The sequence below is a fragment of the Phodopus roborovskii genome, unplaced genomic scaffold (assembly GCF_943737965.1).
Source record: "Phodopus roborovskii unplaced genomic scaffold, PHOROB, whole genome shotgun sequence".
Classification (NCBI taxonomy): Eukaryota; Metazoa; Chordata; class Mammalia; order Rodentia; family Cricetidae; genus Phodopus; species Phodopus roborovskii.
The window spans coordinates 31,290,497-31,310,492 of record NW_026126416.1 but is presented as its reverse complement, the minus strand read 5'-3'; the positions used below and the strand labels follow the sequence as shown (position 1 = coordinate 31,310,492).

The 19,996-nt window shown below is 35.1% G+C and overlaps 1 protein-coding gene across 4 annotated transcripts in view; it reads left to right on the top strand.

The window, feature by feature from the left end:
- Positions 1 to 18,575, top strand: part of Ctdspl2 (CTD small phosphatase like 2) — a 47,993-nt gene extending 29,418 nt beyond the window's left edge. For 3 of the 4 annotated variants that reach the window (XM_051183551.1, XM_051183549.1, XM_051183550.1), the window contains exons 9-13: positions 7,223 to 7,285; positions 7,390 to 7,469; positions 10,049 to 10,175; positions 11,474 to 11,569; positions 13,790 to 18,575. In XM_051183551.1, coding sequence (XP_051039508.1) covers positions 7,223 to 7,285; positions 7,390 to 7,469; positions 10,049 to 10,175; positions 11,474 to 11,569; positions 13,790 to 13,855 — 432 coding nt within the window. In that variant the 3' untranslated portion in view covers positions 13,856 to 18,575. Of the gene's footprint in view, positions 1 to 7,222; positions 7,286 to 7,389; positions 7,470 to 9,573; positions 9,774 to 10,048; positions 10,176 to 11,473; positions 11,570 to 13,789 lie in introns of those variants that run through there. The other variant, XR_007834453.1, reaches the window with a different exon arrangement.
- Positions 18,576 to 19,996: the final 1,421 nt, after the last annotated feature.

Here is a 19,996-nt window from a genome sequence, read left to right as displayed (position 1 = left end):
AAGAAACCCTGTCTTGAAAACAAAACAAACAAAAAAATTATCTAAATCAGGAGTTTTAGATTTTATAGCTCTTGATGCAACCACTTTTTCTGCTGTTCCAAGATGAAATGAACCATCCATGAAAAAGAGTTGGGCAGAAGTGGTGTCATACATCTGTAACCCAGTACTTTATAATCCCAATAAGGGAAGGCTGTGGCAGGAGGAAGATCATTGGTTTGAGACCAGCCTGGGCTATATATATTACAAGTTCCTGGCCAGAGTGGGCTATATAGTGAGACCCTGTCTCAAAAAATAGACAAAAAAAAATATGGTTGTCTTACAGTAAAACAGTATTTTAAGAAGTAAGTGGTAGGTTGTATTTGGCTAATAGGTCTTAATTTTGACCTAGTAATTTTGGGAGCATATACTATAAATTTATACATTTAAATTCTAAGCCAAGTGAGAAACCGTTCATCAGAATTCATTATATAGGAAAATTTAGATTGATAATGATGTGGTAACAGACTATTAAGATTGAGGGAAGTTTCAGGTAGCTACTATATTTATATTTATTTAGATTGCCATACTTCATGACATATACACTTATTTTGGTAAATAGGAATAAATTCCGATAAGACCAGTCTTAAAATTTTCAGGCAGGTAAATCATTCAAGTCTAAATTTAGTATTTACATGAATTCATTTCTTGGGGAAAAAACAAAACAAAACAAAAAAAAAACCAAAAGGTCCATCTCAAATTAAAGGTGATATTACTACTGATGCTAGATGAAATAGACAGGTTTGTTTGTGTATATGGAAAATTTGAAAGAACTGACTTCACAGAAGGTACAGATTATTTGAATTGCTGTACTTTTTAATACACATTTTTCCTAAAAGTTGTTGCATAATGATTAAGAAAGGATTTATTCATAAAATGGTACAGATGCATTTCATTTGGAAAAAGAGGTGCATGATCACTCCCAGTGCACGTTTAAATTTGTAGTTAGTTTAATATTGACACATTGTCAGGAAATCCATCTCATGGTGTTACTCAGTTAAGAGGTCTCCACTGTATTTAGTTTCTGTTCCTGCAGATCCACCAATTCAAGACTCTAGGTCATCTCACTCCCTCTTCCATCCAGAAGATGACTGCTATCCACAAGCAGAACTGAATCAAAAGACATTTTTCACTTAGCTCTTGAGCTGAAACACCTCCTCAATGACCTTCCTCTGTCTCCATCAAGAACTGGAGCTCAGTTTTTTGAAGATGTAATAGAGCTACTCAGCCCAAATGTGGCTGATTGAAGACAAAGAAGATACCTCATATGTCTCACCACAGTGCACCAAACGCAACTGTGTTGTCCATCTCCTCATTCTGTACAGTAAGGCAGGGGCATCTGATTTTTTTGACTGTATTCACCATTAAGACTTTAGCCAGTCAGTGGCTTTCTGAGGATCAGTAAAATCAACAAACTTTGGGTCAGCTGTCCAGAAATCAGACTATGGTAAGCACTCAAGGAGCTAGGCTGCTGCAGGAAGCTACTTTAAAGGATGCTTTCCTTCTTTTATTGGTAGAGGTTGATTTTTATGGAGAAAGTTGTGGGGAAGAGGCCAGTGGAGAGCCCTGTTAGCAAAGCTCAGCCTCTTCCTACTTTGTTTTATTGAAAACCACAAACTACAAAAAGAGAATTAGCAGTGTCATGGCTTATAGCTCTTCTTAGAAAAACCAGCTTTATTTTTGCTTCATGAAGAAAGAAATATATAAGTGAAGAATTCTATTGTAAATACCTGATTATATTTTCTCTTTTGCAAATTCTGACTGATAATTAAAGAGGCATTTTGTTGCTGAGTTCTATAAACTTTTGTTGTATATAAATATGTATGTTTGTACATTACTATGTCTTGTATATAGTATTTGGGGTTGTAAATATTTAGTACTTTTGTCACTTTTAGCTAGGAGAGAACAGTATTTGGATAGTAACTACTTGTAGAAAGTGTTAAAAACAACACTTTAGAATAAAAGTAACTTTCCCATCCTTCTTAGTAAGTAATCATGTTTTCATTATAATTACTAATTTTTAGATTAAAAATATATTTCATGGGGAATTCTTAAAAGTATCTCAAATTAGGAATAATTCATTTAAAAAAGCAGGTTATACAGCTAGACAGGTGATGCATGCCTGTCATTACAGCACAGAAGGCTGAAGCAGAGAGTTTTGAGACTTGCTTGGGCTATATAATAGTGGGGAAGGGTAGATGGACTCTACACTAGAAACTTCTTATTTAAAGACTAAAAATATTTTAAATATAGCAGAGAGGAGAGTTGATTATTATAACAAGCACTGAGTTAGAGGGTTCATTATCTTTAGGATGAGTTTTGAGAGTGATTTTATTTAACTTTATTTGTGAGCTAGATCTCATTGTGAAGCCCAGGCTGGCCTAGAATTCAAAATCCTTCAATGTCCTGATTGCTTGCTAGAATGATTTGTTGCTACTACTACTACTACTGCTACTACTATTGGAGATAGGGTCTCACTATGAGGCCCTGACTGGCCTGGAACTCACTGTAGACCAGGGTCACCTTAGTAGACTTCTTCCAGGCTTTGCCTCCTTGAATACTGGGATCAAAGGTGTGAGCCAGTATTCTGCTGTATGCCAGAGTGGTTTTTAAAGGCAACATTTTGTTACTTAAATGGCTACTTTGTTTTGTTTTCTCTTAAAGTAATTATAGTTTCTCATATATATTGTCACTAAAAGTTTTATATATGTATTTATATACTTAAATTTGTATACAAATAAATGGCCATTCTTTTCCCATCATAAACATGCTTCATGATAACTTAATAAATAATGTATATGAATACATTAAACTTCAGTTTATCCTATTTGGACTAGTTAAGGAAATCTTGTTCTAGTGTTTTAGTCCCTGTTATCCCCAGGTTGATTATATTTCTACCTCCTACCGGAACTGGCTGAAATAAATGATGACTAAATTGACCTCTACGTTATGAAGTTGAGGCTTCCATGGCTCCTACTTGAGCAGCCATTTTATGCTTGGAGATTTGGCCTTTGTTTCTGTGTTTTGGTACTAATGCTAAAAAAATGTTAGCAGAGTCAGTAATATTTTTGTTTTAATAGACTAGGTGATAGCTGAAAAGCTTTCTCTTTAGAACTGTGGTTGCTCAGTTCTAGCCCATAAAATAATACTGGTGACTGGTTACTTTTTAAAAAAAGAGGTAGGTAATACATAGTTAACAGTTTTTGTCACTTTAAATGCAGTGGCTATGATACCAAATTCTTTAACTATTGTTTAGCCTTTATAACACTGGAATCCGTTTTATAGATGAAATGAAGATATGCCAAAAGGTTGGAAATTGTCAGAGCCACTTTGTATACCAAGTGTGCCTATTAATTGAGAGATCTCTCCTCACTCGGATAATTTAGCATTTAATTGTCTAAAAACTCCAGCATCATTTGTTTTCTGCTTTCAGCTACCCAAGTGTTAAGATTACATGTATTGCATGACATGCACCACTGTACTTGTCTCTGCTTATTAAATAAGTGTGCTCACAAATTATCTTTTTGCTTAAAGGAAAACCTAGTGTACTTTCATTGATATATATTAATATTTTATCTATTAATTAAGTTCCATTATGTGACTCAAATTGCTGTTAAACTCAGTGAAATCCTCCTGCTTTAGCCTACAGACTGTTTCTTTTGCTGCTAGTCAAGGAACCCAGGATTCTTTCTAAGCCAAGCACACATGTAAACCTTGAACTATACTTCTACTCCATACATTTTCTATTTTTTAAATTACAGTCATAGTATATCCATAAGTTCAAAGGCTGTCCTAAAAAAGTATCAAAGATTTTATTTTTTTTTCGAGATAGGGTTTCTTCTTTGAGTAACCCTGACAGTCCTGAAACTCACTCTGTATGTAGACCAGGCTGGCCTTATACTCGGAATCTATCAGCCTCTGTCTGCCTCCCAAGTGCTGGAATTAAAGGTGTGTGCCACCAATGTCCAGCAATTAAAAATAAAAAAAAAGTTTTTAATGTTAATCTGGGCTTGAAAAGTATGTAAAATATTTCTAAAAAGGTTAACTAGTAATTTTATTTTCTGACAAGTTGAAATTTCTGTAGATAGGATTTGCTTTGTTTCTTGGTCTTATTGTTAAAATAATAGGTGAGGTTTAGGTAAACTAATAGAAATAAGTTAAATTTGAATTTAACCATACTTAACCATTCAGTGTTTTTAATCAGTTTATAAGTAGTTTTCTATATAATTGACTTTTATTCGCGTGGTTCTGTTGTGTTGTTAGTACCATGAACATAAAGTGAGAGTGTTTTGGTAGCATATATATGCTACCAAAGAGGATTCAGAACATATGCTATTATTCATTGTCAGGTAGTGTTAATGTACTGTTAATATAGTACTGGTTTTTTATATTCTATATACATTTAAATTTTAGTAAAACCAGTTAATAGATTATAATGTTCTTTTTGTTTTCTCCTTCTCTTTCTCCTCCTCCTTTTTCTCCTTCTTGTTTGCTTATTTTATTTTTTTAGATGGGGTCTCACTATATAGCTTTGGCTGTCCTGGAACTCACTTTGTAGACCAGGCCAGACTCTCAGAGATCCCCTGGTATTAAATGCACACTCCACTCTGCCCCCTACCGGGCTTGTTTTTGATTTTTTTTTTTTGTTGTTGTTTTGTTTTTTGTTTGTTTGTTGCCCTATCCCTTGTCTCCTGAGACAGAGTTTTTTTTTTTTTTTGTGTAGCCTTAGCTGTCTTTGAACTCACTCTGTAGACCAGGCTTATCTCAAACTCAGAAAGGTCCACCTGCCTCTGCCTCCTGAGTGCAGGGATTAAAGGTGTGTACTACCACCACCCAACATATTTTTTTATGTTTTTAATTTTTAAAAATTTGTCACAATGTTCTTATTTGCAAATCCCCACTTTTGAGTGATTGTTAGTCTTGCGGATAAGTTGTCACTTATTACTATCATTAGGCATTATTTAAAAATTTTAAGTTTTTTTTTCCCCAAAATATATTTGATATATTGAAAACAGATTTAACCTAAATAGCATTGCTATAGGTTTGGAAGGACATGTGTAACTAGAATAAAATCAATGTTTTGGTCTTTGGGAGTTTACACAGTTGGGAGTTAAGTTTGGATGGGCATGTCAGTATCGGGAAGGCCGGGGCAGGAAGGATTATTACCACAGTACCCTGGCCATATTGGCTACATAGAAAGTTCCAGACTAGTCTGGGCTGTCTCAACAAAATAAAACAAGAAGTTGTGAGTTTGAAAAGGATAGTTGTTAGAAAGTGAGGGATGGGTAGTTTAGAGTAGAACTCACACAGGTTAGACTGAAGTTTGGAGAAGCTAAGTGTTATTTTTGGAATAGGTCTTGGAGGCTTTAGAGGCATGCCTATGTCTGTCTTTGTGACCTAATACAGTTAAATAACATTAGTGTCAGGAATTAAATTTTTGGAGCTAATGAGGTGGCTCAACAGGTAAAGATTTGTCATGAAGCCTGACAACCTAAGTTTGATCTCTGAACCCCACATGGTGAGAAAAAAAAAATGGATTTTCAAAAGTTATCCTCTGACCAATGGCATGTACATGCCACAGATACACCTTGCTGCCAGTAAATAGGTCTAATAAAAACTGAAAGACTATATTATACATACTTTTATTATTTCCTTTAAAACAGAACTTAGGTTTTGCTGATTCAAATATATTCTTGCTCATGTCTAATAGATCTCAGTGACATAGACCCTGTTGGGCGTGTACCTCATCTCTACTATTTTTATTTCTGGCTGTGCGTGTTTGTATCACATGGTACAACTCCATGTAGCCTTACCGCAGACCTGACCACTTTTTTTTTCACCATTAACTGATTGTTATCTATGTCTTCTAGTCTTTCTGTGACACCTTTCTCATAGAACATTGACTCTGTTCTGCAGATAGGGACCATGACAGATAGCTCTTCTTACCCTTTGTATTCTCAGGGCAAGGAAAGACTAGCAATGTACTCTTCTGTCCTTAGTGCTACCTTTCTTATATCAAATTATAAGTTATGTGTTACATTTAAACATAGAAATAGCAGTACTGTCCATAATGCAATTGTAGGTTCAGCCTAATCTGGAAGTCATTGGAAAAAATGTCACTTTGTTTTATTTTCTTTCTTGCATGCTTTCCCTGTTTTACCATAAAATATTCCCAGAACTGGTATTTTTTGTCACAGGAACATTTTTATGTAGATGACAGAATTGAACACTAAGCCTGCATTAGATGTGTAGTCACTACAGCCTTGTTACAAGTCACAATCTACTTAACTCAGCTAAATGAATATTTATTTATGATATATAAAATCAGTAGTCATCTTTCAGTGGAGTATAAAACTTAAAAAATTTAGTCACCAAGTGAATATAAGAAAAGGAGTCTTTTGTAAGTAGTTTCAGTGATTATTTATGTGATTTTTCTGAATATTGCAGTATCTTATAAGATCAGTAATACTAGGAAAGAAGCTGGACATAGAGATAAGAATGAATAGATGGCTGCTGCACACATTTAATCCCAGTACTTGGGAGGCAGAGGCAGGTGGATCTCTGAGTTCGAGGACAGCCAGGGCTACACAGATATCCTGTCTCAACCCAACTCAATATATGAAGTCTTGAGTAGTAAGCTTTGTTGTCTTTGGCACTTACAAACTCAGTTCTTATATCTGAATCATTAATTGTGAAGGGTAAGTTTGATTTCTTTAAAAAGGGAGGGAGTATTTAAACTCACCAATCCAGATACCACCTTCTTACTATTGTCTTAATATAAAAATTAAATAAAGGAATTTTAACAAGTGTTTGTTTATAATAAAGTTTTGAGTAATTATTGAGGAAGGTCATTGACACAGGTCAGCTTAGAGCCAGACTCACAGCCTGCAGCGTAATTGAATGGATGCTACCTATCTGGTTGGAAGATGGAGCTGATTGGTGAATCAAAATCTTTAATGAGAGAAATCTTCTGTTTTTAGTTGAAGTGCATTTTGAAATTACATTCCAGTGAAGTACTGTTATATTTGCTGTTAAAAATGAAACGGTCAACAATCACTGTCTCTAAAAGACCATCTTAAGTGCTTCTGGTTCATGGAATATGTTTGGTTTGAGTGGCACTTAGCAAATATTTCTGTTACTTTAAAATTATGTTTATCTGCTGAAAACTATTTTTGCATTTCTTTAGGTTTATGTGAGATTAAGACCATTCTTCAGGGAATTCCTTGAACGAATGTCTCAGATGTATGAGGTAAATGTGTTTAAACTAAATTACCTATGTATTTTTATTTTATTCAATACAATACCCATATTTAGATCATGTATAATGATTACTTCTTTTCCCTGAATTTGTAGATCATTCTTTTTACTGCTTCTAAGAAGGTGTATGCAGACAAGTTACTGAACATACTAGACCCTAAAAAGCAACTGGTCAGGTAAATTTAATTAAGAAATCATAGAAATGTCTGTCACACTCATCTATACAATTGCCTTAACTTTATTTAATTTTAATGGCCATATTCAGTTGGCTGCTATCTAGAGATTTACTGTGTTGAATGGTATATGACTTTTTAAAGTCCCACAACTCTTTATGAGTTTCTAATTATGTGACTTCAGACAGACATTCCTTAAAGGGTCCTAAAGTCAAATATATTTTTTGACTGTTACATCTGTATCTTTCTTTCTTTGGGAATTTCAGTGGGGTGGGTCAGGCGGGGGGTGGGGTTGGCAGTTGAAGCTTTCACTGTGAGCTTGTTTACTTCCTTATGTATCTGAGATAATGCTTGTTATATTGCCTTTGTAATGGCACAGATAAATAGGGATTTAGTAGACAAGATCCCTTAAGAATTGATTTAGCTCCTCCCATTCAAAGAAAATGTTGCGTGCACCTATCTGGAAATTAAAACTGATTTAATCGTTCAAGTTATCCTGATCTGTACTCCATTCCATATGAAGTGTGTTGTTCCTGGTTAGCAGAGGATTTTGAAAATGAGTTCCATTATTTGTCACCTAAAGAGACTTTAGTCAAGACTAGTGTTTGTCCCATCCTCTGAGGTTTAGGAGTGAGTCTCATTCACTGATGAAGAATAGAGAAAGGCTGTAAGGATGTAAGAAGCTCATATAGCAGCTAATAAGCTAGATGTTGCTTTGAGTGTTATCTCCCATACTCTTGTTATAAATCTTAAACCAATTTACTATTGATAATAGCTTATCCCCTGGTATTGTGCACAAGACTTTGATCCCAAAACTTGTGAAACAGAGATAGACAGATCTCTGAGTTTCGTGCCAGCTTGAGCCATACAGAGAGATGCTGTCTCAACAAACTCATTGAACCGGTTGCGATTATATTGAAAGGTTTTCTCCAGTGACCACTTACTTAGTTTTATTAAACTGTGATCTTTAATTTTTAATTGAAAGGGTACAATAAGCTACAGATAGAATAAGAAGTGTTCTTTTATATTCACAAAAGTATACTGTGATACGTGTTCACTATATGTACTTAACTGTAATAAAATTTAGATTTTCCTTTGACTATGTTAAGAGATTTCTATTCACTATTTTTAGCAACAGTTGTAAACAGTATAATCCTGGCCCTCTGGCTGCTTTTATCTTCCTGGGTAATAAGCATGCTGTTACATTGTGTCATAATAGCTAGATTTATAAAATGTACACACTTGGAAATTCCAATTTCTACCATATTGGATTTTGAAAAACTTGAGGGAAAAAATGTGAACGACTGTAATTTACAGAGTTTTCTCTTAGATTAGGTAGCTAAAACTCTCTCCTTATCATTGCCACCAGCACTGGATTTTTTAAGATGAGTTTATGTGTGCTTTTTAAATATTGTTGTTGAACTGGGACAGAGTATATGGGTAGAAAATATGTATTTTTTTTTCAAGACAGGGTTTCTCTGTGTAGCCCTGGCTTTCCTGGAACTCATATAGATCCACCTGCCTCTCCCTCCTATGTGCTAGGATTAATGGTGTGTGCCACCATGCCCAGCTGAAAATACTCCTTTCTTGAAATTAGAAAACAAAAAGTACAGACATGAGTTTTACATGAAACGTGAAAATTTGTTTAGGATTAAGCAGCAAGACAAACTCAGTTATTAAAGCATATAGTACAAATGTATTTCAAGGTGAAAAAAAAAAAACCCGTGTCAGTTATTAGTAATATTTAGAGAGTAATATCTTGATTGTAAATTCAGATTGCATAATTATTATAACATATAAGAATTGTACATTTTTTAATAGCTTTTAAAATGACAGAATTTTCTATTTAGTTTGTAAGATTGGTTATTAGTTAACATTAATAATACTTAAAACCTGAATTTTTTTTTTTTCAGTCCTGTTTTTTGAACTGGTATTACACACACACACACACACAATACACTAAATAAGAGTGTTTGGGGAAAGTTGAAATGATGGAATGTTTTGGCCTCAGCAGCATCTCTTCTCAAAAAACTATTAGGAAAACTAAATTATTTTAACTCCAATACAAAAACAGACCTTCTTATATTTTCTATTCTGGCATGTACAGGGATAGGGAGGCTGTGTGGTCTACTGGTTAGAGCAAAGGACTGGGAGCCAGGAGGATCCTGGGTTCCAATACCGGGCTAACCACAGACTTACTGTGACCTTGGGCAAGTCATTTGTGCCTCAGTCAACCATCTGGAAAATTGGTTAAAAAGCAGGACCTCGATGACAACCAAATGCTGCATCTGAGCTGAACTTCCCTGGGTAATTAAATTACAAAAACAACTTCCAAGTTTTAACTCCCTTTTTTAATTTATGACATTATAGTATAAACCAAAGTTCTTTAAGCCATTGTAATATTTGGTGTTTTTAAAAAAGGTCTCAATGATTGCTAAGAATTTTTATATTGAAACTGTCCTACAACTTAGGCCCAATATTTGTATTTTAATTTGCTTCTTGAGAGAAAAGAATACTTAGAAAGCTTATGGTATTAGAATGTTTCAGTATGCATTTTAAAATTTGTTTTTATTTTTATTTAGGCACCGGCTTTTCCGAGAACATTGTGTTTGTGTACAAGGAAACTATATAAAGGACTTAAATATCCTTGGAAGAGATCTTTCCAAAACTATAATAATTGACAACTCACCACAAGCCTTTGCCTATCAGGTAGGAAGAAGATTCCTAAAGAAAATACAAAGAAGACAACTGCTGCCAAGAAGAATATGATAGAAAAAAAATAAGGATTTTCTTGTTTATTATGTTCTCTTTTGGGATTAGAAATGCCAAATGGATAAGTACTTGTGGAAAATTATCTTCTATAGGAAGTAAAATATAAATCAAGAAAAATCTAAGTAGTAAATCTGCATGAGAGGACAGTACACCATTTAGTAGCATTTTGATATTTTAAATTATAAACATGTTTGAAAACTAAAATTATCAATATTGGTCTATTGACTTAAATCATTTGAAGTGTTTTCTTAGGTGGTTTTAGCAAGATTTTTCTATGTTTTGCTTATATTTCTATAGCTCTGTTGTACCAGCTGAATTACTAAAACACTTACACTGGTTGTTTTTGTTTATTTTGTTTTCTGAGCCAGGGTCTCTCTATGTAGCCCAGGCCAACCTCGAACTCAGCCTGCTTCTGCCTCCCCAGTACTGGGATTAAAGGGCATCGTGCCTGGCCAAGTATTTACTTTGCTAAAATCAATGCTTCCCTCTCTGTGTTTGCACTTTTATTCTTGTTCATGAGTTAGTAGCAGAGAAAAGGTCAGCCTGAGGTGGGAGGGTTGCTTAAGCACAAGTGTGTGGTCCTGCCTGTCCTGGAACTCACAGAGATTCCCCTGCTTCTGCCTTCTGAGTGCACCATTACCACTCAGCTAAGACCCCTTCTTAAAAGAGGTAGAGGCAGGTGAATCTCTGTGAGTTCTGTGACAACCAGGACTGTTTCGAAAAGAAACCTTGTCCTGAAAAACCAAAGCGGGGGAGGGGGGGGCCTCAAAACCAGTGATTATAGAGTGAGACCCTGTTTCAAAAAAAAAAAAAAAAAAAAAAAAAAAAGGAGAGACAAAAAAAGAAAATAAAAAAAGAACAAGGAGTAGGAAGAAGGGCATGGTCCCTGTGTAAAAGTATATACACATGCTTTCTGAGAGTGTTTAGGCTGGTAGTGTCTCTTTATTCCAATGACAAGCATTGTGCTAGTAACTTTCTTGAATGAATATTGTAGAATTTGCTTTAGTGAACCTTTGTATTCACTGAGGAAGTAAATGACACCAATCAGTTAAGCTTTAGTTTATTCATTAAACTTAAACTCTCTCCTGCATTATTGAACTGTCAGTGAAACCCTAGTAGCATTTCTTTCCAGAAGAACTTTTATACCCATAGTTACTTAAGTCTTCTTTTTCTTAAGTTTTCCAAAGCAGGCTAATGTAGTTAAAGAGAACTTAATTACATATTTATTGTTTTAGCTTTCTAATGGAATCCCTATAGAAAGCTGGTTTATGGATAAAAATGACAATGAACTCCTAAAATTGATTCCATTTCTGGAGAAGCTTGTAGAACTGGTAAGTATATCTATTTGATTTTTATTGTTGTTAGCCAAAGAATATTGAATAAATCTCTGTGTGTATTGGCTTTTAGAGTTAACTGTACACCAACTTGGAAGACTAAGGAGGGAGAATCACAGGTTGAGGCTAGTCTTGGTTACATATGTAGAGATGTACTCAATAAAAAAAGAACAGCAACAAATAAAGTTAACTCATAGAAGATGTGGCAAAAGTTGAAAAAGTTTATGGTTGGTTTTGTTGTTTTTAATGAAACTTAATATGCAGTAGAAATTGAACTAGGCTAATTCTTCTATTGAAACAAGTTTTCTGAGTGTTGTGAATATGGATGGTCAGTTTATTTGAGCACTGAGGACAATGGTGGCAGGACGATTAGGAATTAAAGGTGAATCTCACTTACATGGTGAGCTTGAGGTCAACCTGGGACTAAATGGGACTCTTGTCTTAAAAAAAGAAAAAAAAAAAAAAATACCCCAGTTTTCTCTGGTGCAGGCCTTTATAATTCCTGCACACAGGAGTCAGAGGCAGGCTGATCTCTGTGAGTTCAAGGCCAGTCTGCTTTTACAGAGTGAGTTCCAGTACAGCCTCCAAAGCTACAGAGAAACCTTATCTCAAAAAACCAAAAAGAAAAGATAAAGTATATACAAGCACTACAATCTTCTGTGTCATGAAATGTACAAAGTAAGCAGTAGAAAGAAGTATCTGCAGGGCTCTTGTTGTTACATGAGACTTCAGAGGTGCAGGTACTGTCGATCAGTTATTCTCACGGAGTCCAAACCTTTTAAAAACTTAACACTAGCTTTTGCTTGGTGTTAAGAGTAACCAGAAGGAACATAAGAGCTAAAAACTGCTCAATATTTCCCCAAAATGAAAGAACTCAACTGTATGTGTGGTGAATGGGGCAAGACAAAAGATCACCTGGGGGCCTGGGAGACCTTGTGAACAAATGCTTTTGAATCCTCATGGATAGTTCTGACTGGAAGCAGAATAAGTTTGTTATCAGCTGGAACTGCCAATGTTCTGCCTCAGGTCACAAAGCCTCCCATGATGCCGCTGGCCTTTAAGGGAAGTTTTATCAGTGTCTAGTAAAACAGACCAAAGAAATAAGTCAAGGTGGAGTTTGAGACAGGGTCTCTGAGACTTGATTGGGCTGGAACTTGCTATGTGTGTCAGGCTGGCCTCCACCTCCCAGATCTGTCTGCCTCTTGAGTGCTTCCATGCCCAACAGGTCAAGTTCTTTAAAGCAAGACTCTCCTTTAAGTGATACATGAGTGAAGTAACAGAGAAGCCAGAATCACTGACAAAGGACTCAGAAAAGGCTTCCTTCTCCTTGGACTTCATAGGAGAAATCCTGGGCTGGAGGCTAGGGTGTTCAAAGACAATAAATATTTCTCCCTTGGGGTAAGGTAGAGGGCTTAGAACAAATTTAGTGATTTGTAGTCTCATTTAAGGTTCTAAACACTGATCCTTACAGCCCACTACGGTTTTCCATGAACAGTTTTGAATTGTATTAGAAATTAGTAAAATAAGGCCTATTGGTATTTAAAAACTTAAAGACTGAATGCTTTGACATCATTATTCCATGGCTTCCACTTTTGTTTGCAATTACTCTAAGCTGCTATATTTTACTGTCATTCACATTTAGAAGTAATGCTTTGTCACTGAATCTTTGTTCTAAGAATTATTTTCTTATCCATGAGTCAGTCAGTTGTAGACTGTAGAATTTAGTTGTGTAACCCTTTTATTTAACTATTGTGTTAGCCTCCTAACTGTATTTTATGGGGGGGGGGAGAGAAAAAAAAATCTTAAGTCTAAATTTAATTCTGAACTTATTCATGTTGTATTCTAACAGTAATCATAGTCCTTTTAGATTGGATTCAGGATCTTCCATAATACCAGTGTCTACAAGTGCTCAAATCCCTTAGAGAGTTAGGATGTTGTTTGCTTACAACCATCACATACCATCCTAAATGCTTAAAATCACTTCTACAGTACTTAGCAATACCTACTACAAAGTAAATGCTAAGTAAATAGTTTGCAAAGAAAAAACTCTATCAGTACAGATATGAGCCTATAGATTGTTTATAGAAGGTGACTGTATTTGGCCAGAAAAGTAATATGTAGTAGTCCATTTTCTCTGTAAATCGTGTTTGTAGTGTTATATAGGATCATACCTTAGAACTTATGTGGCTTTTCAAAAATAATCTTTTCTCTACACAGAATGAAGATGTCCGGCCTCACATCAGAGACAGATTTCGCTTGCATGATTTGCTGCCCCCAGATTAAGTTCAGAGACTTGTCAGATCACTGAGGGGGTAGAGAATGCAGGACCCTTTGGACTAAGACAAAAACATTGCCATTACTGTTGAAATTTTGCATTTTTGTACCCCGTCTTGCTTTTCTTATCTTTGGTGCCCAATAATAATCAAGGGTTACAGAAAGAGACTATCTCAGATTGAACACACACAGTGGGTAGGCTAAAACAGAAGTGTCTGTAGAGCTAGTACAACTCAAGTGAACTTTTTATGTCCAGGACATCTGCAGTTTATAAAGAATTCTGTTTCTGCCACCAGCAGTTTGACCTGTAGTACACAGGATTTTATGATAATAACAGAGGTGAAAGTGCACTTTCATTTTCTCTCTGTTTGGTGCTCTCAGTGGGTTTGTAGCCACTTTTCTGTTACTTTACTTCTCATTTCAACAGGAATGGCCAGTAAAAGTTGTTTTATTTTTCCTGTTAAGGTTTATAACCTTTTTACATTTCCTGACCTGTATTAGATTAGAATCTCATAATGCATTCCTTTTAGTTGAGGCGCTTCATAGTTTTCTGGAAATAGTCAATTTTTAGGTTTTTTTTTTTTTTTTTTTTTTTTTTAATTATACAATTTAATGGCCGTTTTCCTGCTTTGTCTGCCTGCATATTGTATATTTGTTTAAAAATATTCCCTACTTTTAGTCCGTGTAAGTTTCATTTTAAAAAAATGCATTTATATTTTGTTCTGTAATATTCTACTGTAGGTGAAATCTTCAAAAATCAAGAGACTGGGTAGGTAAGAATATATGAATGACTAATATTCAAACGATTTGAACCATTGTGATGACATGTATTCCAAATGGTAATATCTTGCAATGGCACACATTTAATGGATAAAGGTATACCTCAGACTTCACTGTGTTCACTAACCTTTGAGGAGAATGAGTTCAGTTTCCTGTTGGGCTTGATTCAGTTACTGCTGCCTTTGGTTTTCTCCAGGAATGAAGTATTCAGCACAGTGACTCAGTATTTACTTTGCATGGGCTGGTAGTACCTCTGTTATGCTCTCGGTTACAATCAGTTTAAAACTGTGTAACAGTTTTGGTACCTAACAGTAGCTATGCATAATCCTGTGGCACAGAACACTCCCGGCCACCAGTGCAGTTAACTATGCTCATAGTGGTTTTCTATGCTATATGAAAATAGTCATCACGCCTTGGTTCTCTAATGCAGCTACCACAAGAGGTTGATATTTTTATAGTGGCGTGTAATCTCCTTTTCGGGGGCTTTTTATGGAAGGTAGAATTTGTAAGAGTTAGTATGCTTTGCCTCTCAACTGCATTAACATGCCGCAGGCTCAGACTGTTTTTGTGTAAAGGATGTCAAAGAACGGCACTTTTTCTAAAGAGAAGTTTGATATTTTGTATGCTTGTTAAGAAAGTACAGTATTGGAAATTAAAGGTGGACAACTGATAATTGAGGAGTATGTCAGTTAATTTTTTATGTATATTACCTGTTTACTTGTACAACTTATTGTACAAATTACATGCAGCTTCATTTTCAAATGAATCCTTAAAATAAGGAAATCTTTTTAGGAAAACATTTAATTTTTGTATTTTTGATTTTAAAGGCATGAGTTGTCAGTTTTCAGTGTATTAATGAAGATTTTAACTTTTCATCAGGTTGAGTGTTTTCTTACTATATTATCTGTTGTATATGTAGTTAGCATATTGTGTCACTGAACTGTTTAAAAATCTAGCATGTAGAGCAAGCCTGTTTTGTGGAAAATCCTTATTCATTAAAAAAATAATCATGGCAGATTTTCTGCAAAAAAACAAAAAAAAAACAAAAACAAAAAAACAAAAGCATTTGCAATTCAGAATACTGATTTTTTTTTTTTTAAAGGTATTTTGCTTGCAGGAACAATACTACAGATTCATTTTAAAGAGAATCTTTGAAATGTATTTATCTTTAGGGCACCTGGGCATCTTTATGCTGTTTGTCTTATGTCTTTCTTGAAATAAAATGTACATACGTTACCTTTACATATGCTCTTGCTCAAAATTGTGAACCTAGTTAATTTCCTCCTGACCCCATCATTTTTATGCTTACATAGCAAACCTGAAACCTATACAAGATCTGAATTTTTGACATTCATGATTGTTGGAAGTTACCCTAATTAAGTGAATTAGTCTCAAAGCCCTTCCCACAACTCTTTATGTAAACACTTACACCATTGTGCCTATGGGCACTTTAACAATAAAAAGCAGGCCCATGTGAGGAGAGCTCCTTCCTTTAAGTCAAGAGTGACAAACTTCTGTAGAGGAAAAAAAAAAAAAAAACAACATTGTGGGAAAGTTAAAATGACCTAAGAGTTGAGACCAAACTGATATATTTTTCCCATTACTTTATTTGATACAAAGTTTGAATTACAAAGAAACAGTTTAACCAGTGATTCCCCATCTCATTAGATTATCTTCCAATCCTATCTTTTTTGATGTTGTTGGTAGCAGTAGAACACTTCCATTTAGTAATTGGAGGTGTGTAGTTTTTGAATTGAGATGTGCCCAGACTGTCAGTGCACACAGCAAACATGACTGTAGTAAATGCAGGGCCATGAATCCACGAGGCACAGCAAGCTACCTGTGTACACATTACAACTCTTAAGGACCTATTAAAATTGTGCTATTTCCAGTTATGAATGTTTGACTTTTAAGACATTCTTTTGAATATTTGTATCATTGTTAGAGAATGTTTTAATTGGTTGTATTTTTTAGTCCCGTGTAATATATGTAGTCTTGACCAGATTTACTACCATTTTTCTCTGGGTCCTTAAAGAGAATCGATGACAATTCGTAACCAGAAATTGTTTTATATTTGCTAGTATGTATATTTATTTATCCAATGGCTTTATTTGTTTCCCAAAATTGTATTGGGACTTGTTGAAAGCATTGTGTGACTTCTATAAATGGCTATTTTCTTGTAACTGTCAGTGATATGGATGTGTACATTGTTTTATATATATACATACATATATATATATATTTCTGGGGGTAATTTTTTTTTTTTTTAGGGTTGACAGTGTCTTTTGTTTTTTAAGTTACCTTTTGCCAATGACTTTTTCTGCTAGCTTTTACTTTCATTCAGCCTTCTAACGGAGTTCATTCTTACTATGTTGTCAACTTGCCTGTAAGAGACTTCATCTCATCAGTGAAGGAGGCGTTCCATTATCCCTACAAATCTTACAGCAAGCACAGATTCTTCATAAGGATCAGATCTCTTCCACGTCTGTGTCAGTCATATAAAGGAAGGACACTGAAGCCTTCATTTCCTTGTACTGATATGATGGTGTTATACACTACATCACTAGCTAGTTAAGGTTTTGTGACCTGACTTCTTTGTCTTCCTAGGTATTTATTTGTTACCTCTTTAAATCTTGTATGTCTAAATTAACTTAGAATAGTTACCCACCGAATAACTATGCCAAGAACTAGGAAAGAATGTTTATTTTATTTCCCCTTATAGGGGAAGAGTGGACTGGGAACAAAAATGTAAGGCCAGGAGGCCTTAGGTTATCATTCATTCACTTTTTTATTCCTCTCATGGGCTGTATTTTTTTTTTTTTTCTCCAGTGCTAATGTATTTGAGTATACCATTGCTTTTCATGTCTTCCCTTGAGTTGAAAACCTGCTAGGAATTTGTATAAAATACCTTTAAAAGTTTTCAGAGTTAGAACCACATTCAAATGCTACTTTTTAAATTATTGAAATCCAAGTCACACTACTAGGATACATTTTCATAAAATGTTTCTCTGTTATCTTGAATTAGAATTCTACTGTAAATTGATTTAGTTCACAAACATGTTTTGGGATCTTTTAAAAAAGGATTTAAGAGAACAAGTTTATTCTAGTTTATGGCTTAATATCATTTTAAGAACATAGTGGTTCCCAAACCTGCCTGTTCATCAGAATTACTCTGAGGAACTTTTTTAAACTACAGACTCCTGAAGCCTACTTCTGGGAAGCTGTCTCCTTGTGTCTGGAGCCTGTTTGGGAGTTATGCGTTTTAAAGTTCTCCCAGTAATTTACATAGATAACTTTGGTATATCCCTGTCTAAATAGTGGTTTGAGGATAGGTTACAAAAGTTCACCAGTTATCTCTCTGTGGTAGTTTTTTAATTTCTTTTCCTTCCTTTCTTTTGTTTTTGTTTTGTTTTTTGTTTTGCTTTGTTTTGTTTTTTAATGCTGAGACCAGATTTCACAGAACTTATTCAAGATACGAGGAAGAATAATGAAGATTGAGGCTACTGCTCATTATCATTTTTGTCATTCATACTTTTTAAAAAGTTTGCATTTATAGAACTCTGAATATCTGACCATTTACATAGCTGAAGGACATATCCCTGAATGAGACCATTATATATATTAACTAAAATATTTCACTATTTTTTTATTTTATAAATCTTTGTAGAAATGAGCAATGAAATGCTACTTTCATCTTTTGAAATGGGATTTTTCAAGGTAGTGTCCTTTTGGCATTAATGTAGGGGGGAGTTAATATTCTCTCTACTTATTTCCACATGAATCAATATGAAGTCGTGGACATTTAAAAATCTCAATTTAATTTCTACTTATTTACTATGCAGTATAGCCGTGAACAAGTAATGTAGATTTAGTTTTCTCATCTTTAAATGCCCTAATCACCCTACCTCACAGGGTTGTTGTGGGGATAAATAAAACTTTTATGGAAGTACTTTTCTTTGATGCCATTTTGTCAGCCGTCAGAAACATTGGAATTTTGAACATTCTTCCTTTTTGTTTATAAGTAGTTGGTGTTTTCATCTTCTTTACTTTTTGATACTGACCTTAGACATCCTGTAAAGATCAGAGTGGGTTGTAGATCAGGAAAAAACTGGTAACAGAACAAGGTCAAGACACCTGTGAATCTAGACCAAACTCAAGTAGCACTGCAATGTGCTAGCATTCTTATACGACATTTATTTGTTTGTTTGTTTGTTTGTTTGTTTATTTATGAGACAGGGTTTCTCTGTAGCTTTGGAGCCTGTCCTGGAATTCACTCTGCAGACTTGAACATATGGAGATCAACCTGTCTCTGCCTCCCAAGTGTTGGGATTAAAGGCATGTACCACCACTGCCCGACTACAAAACTTCTTGCACATCAATTTAGTCTACAAAAATACTTTTACTAAAGAATATAGAGCCATAAAACTAGGCCTAAAGGTAGCATCCAGGTTTGAAACTAGAAGGAAACTGCAGCTTCCAAATTTAGTTTGTAGTATGCAGATAAAGATCACTGCTGAGAGTAGAATATAGGTCTCTTAATTATTATTACTCCATGATAGTTTTAGCAATTTCTGGGAGTCAAAATGAAAGAAAAACATCTGAGGTCAATCCAGATAAAGAAGGGGTTATTTGGGCTGGAGAGATGGCTCGCTCTTCTAGAGGTACTGAATTCAATTTCCAGCAACCACATGATGGCTCACAACCATCTGGAAAAAGATCTGGAGCCCTCTTCTGGCCTGCAAGCATGCATGCAGGCAGAACACTATACATTTAAAAAGTGGTAGGGTGGTTAGCTTTGGGCATTGAGCTTGATGGGGACTGTTACATACAAGCTGACTAGAGTCTTGATCTGAATGCTTTCCCGAGTCTCAATTTTTTATTTTTAAAATGGGTACACTAATACCTACCTTTGAGCAATCTAGATGAACACAAACTACAAAGCAGTCAACAGAAGGAATGGGGATTTCAAGGTAGATGGTCTTTTGAAGGATGGTGTTTGAAATGGTTACTGGTATACCACACATATACCAGGAAGGGGCCAGTATGGGTTATATGCATGGCAAGTACTAGGGCTAATGGGTAAGACCCTGCCTCCAAAGTTTTTGTGAAGTTGGAGGCAGAAGATGCTGTAGAACTGTACCAAAGAACTCAAGAATTCTTAAAAGATGTGAGCAATGGGTACAATAAGCAAAGAACACTGGGTAAGTCAATGAAAAGGGTACTCACGGTTGTTGAGAATTGTTTGAATATGTTTAGTTAGAAAATGGGTGAAGAAGTTGATGAGGCTGGGGACACAATATGGGGTAGGTACCTAGCATATTTGAGACCCTGTGTTTAAACTTCAGCAGGCCAAAGTATGTTAGTTAACCA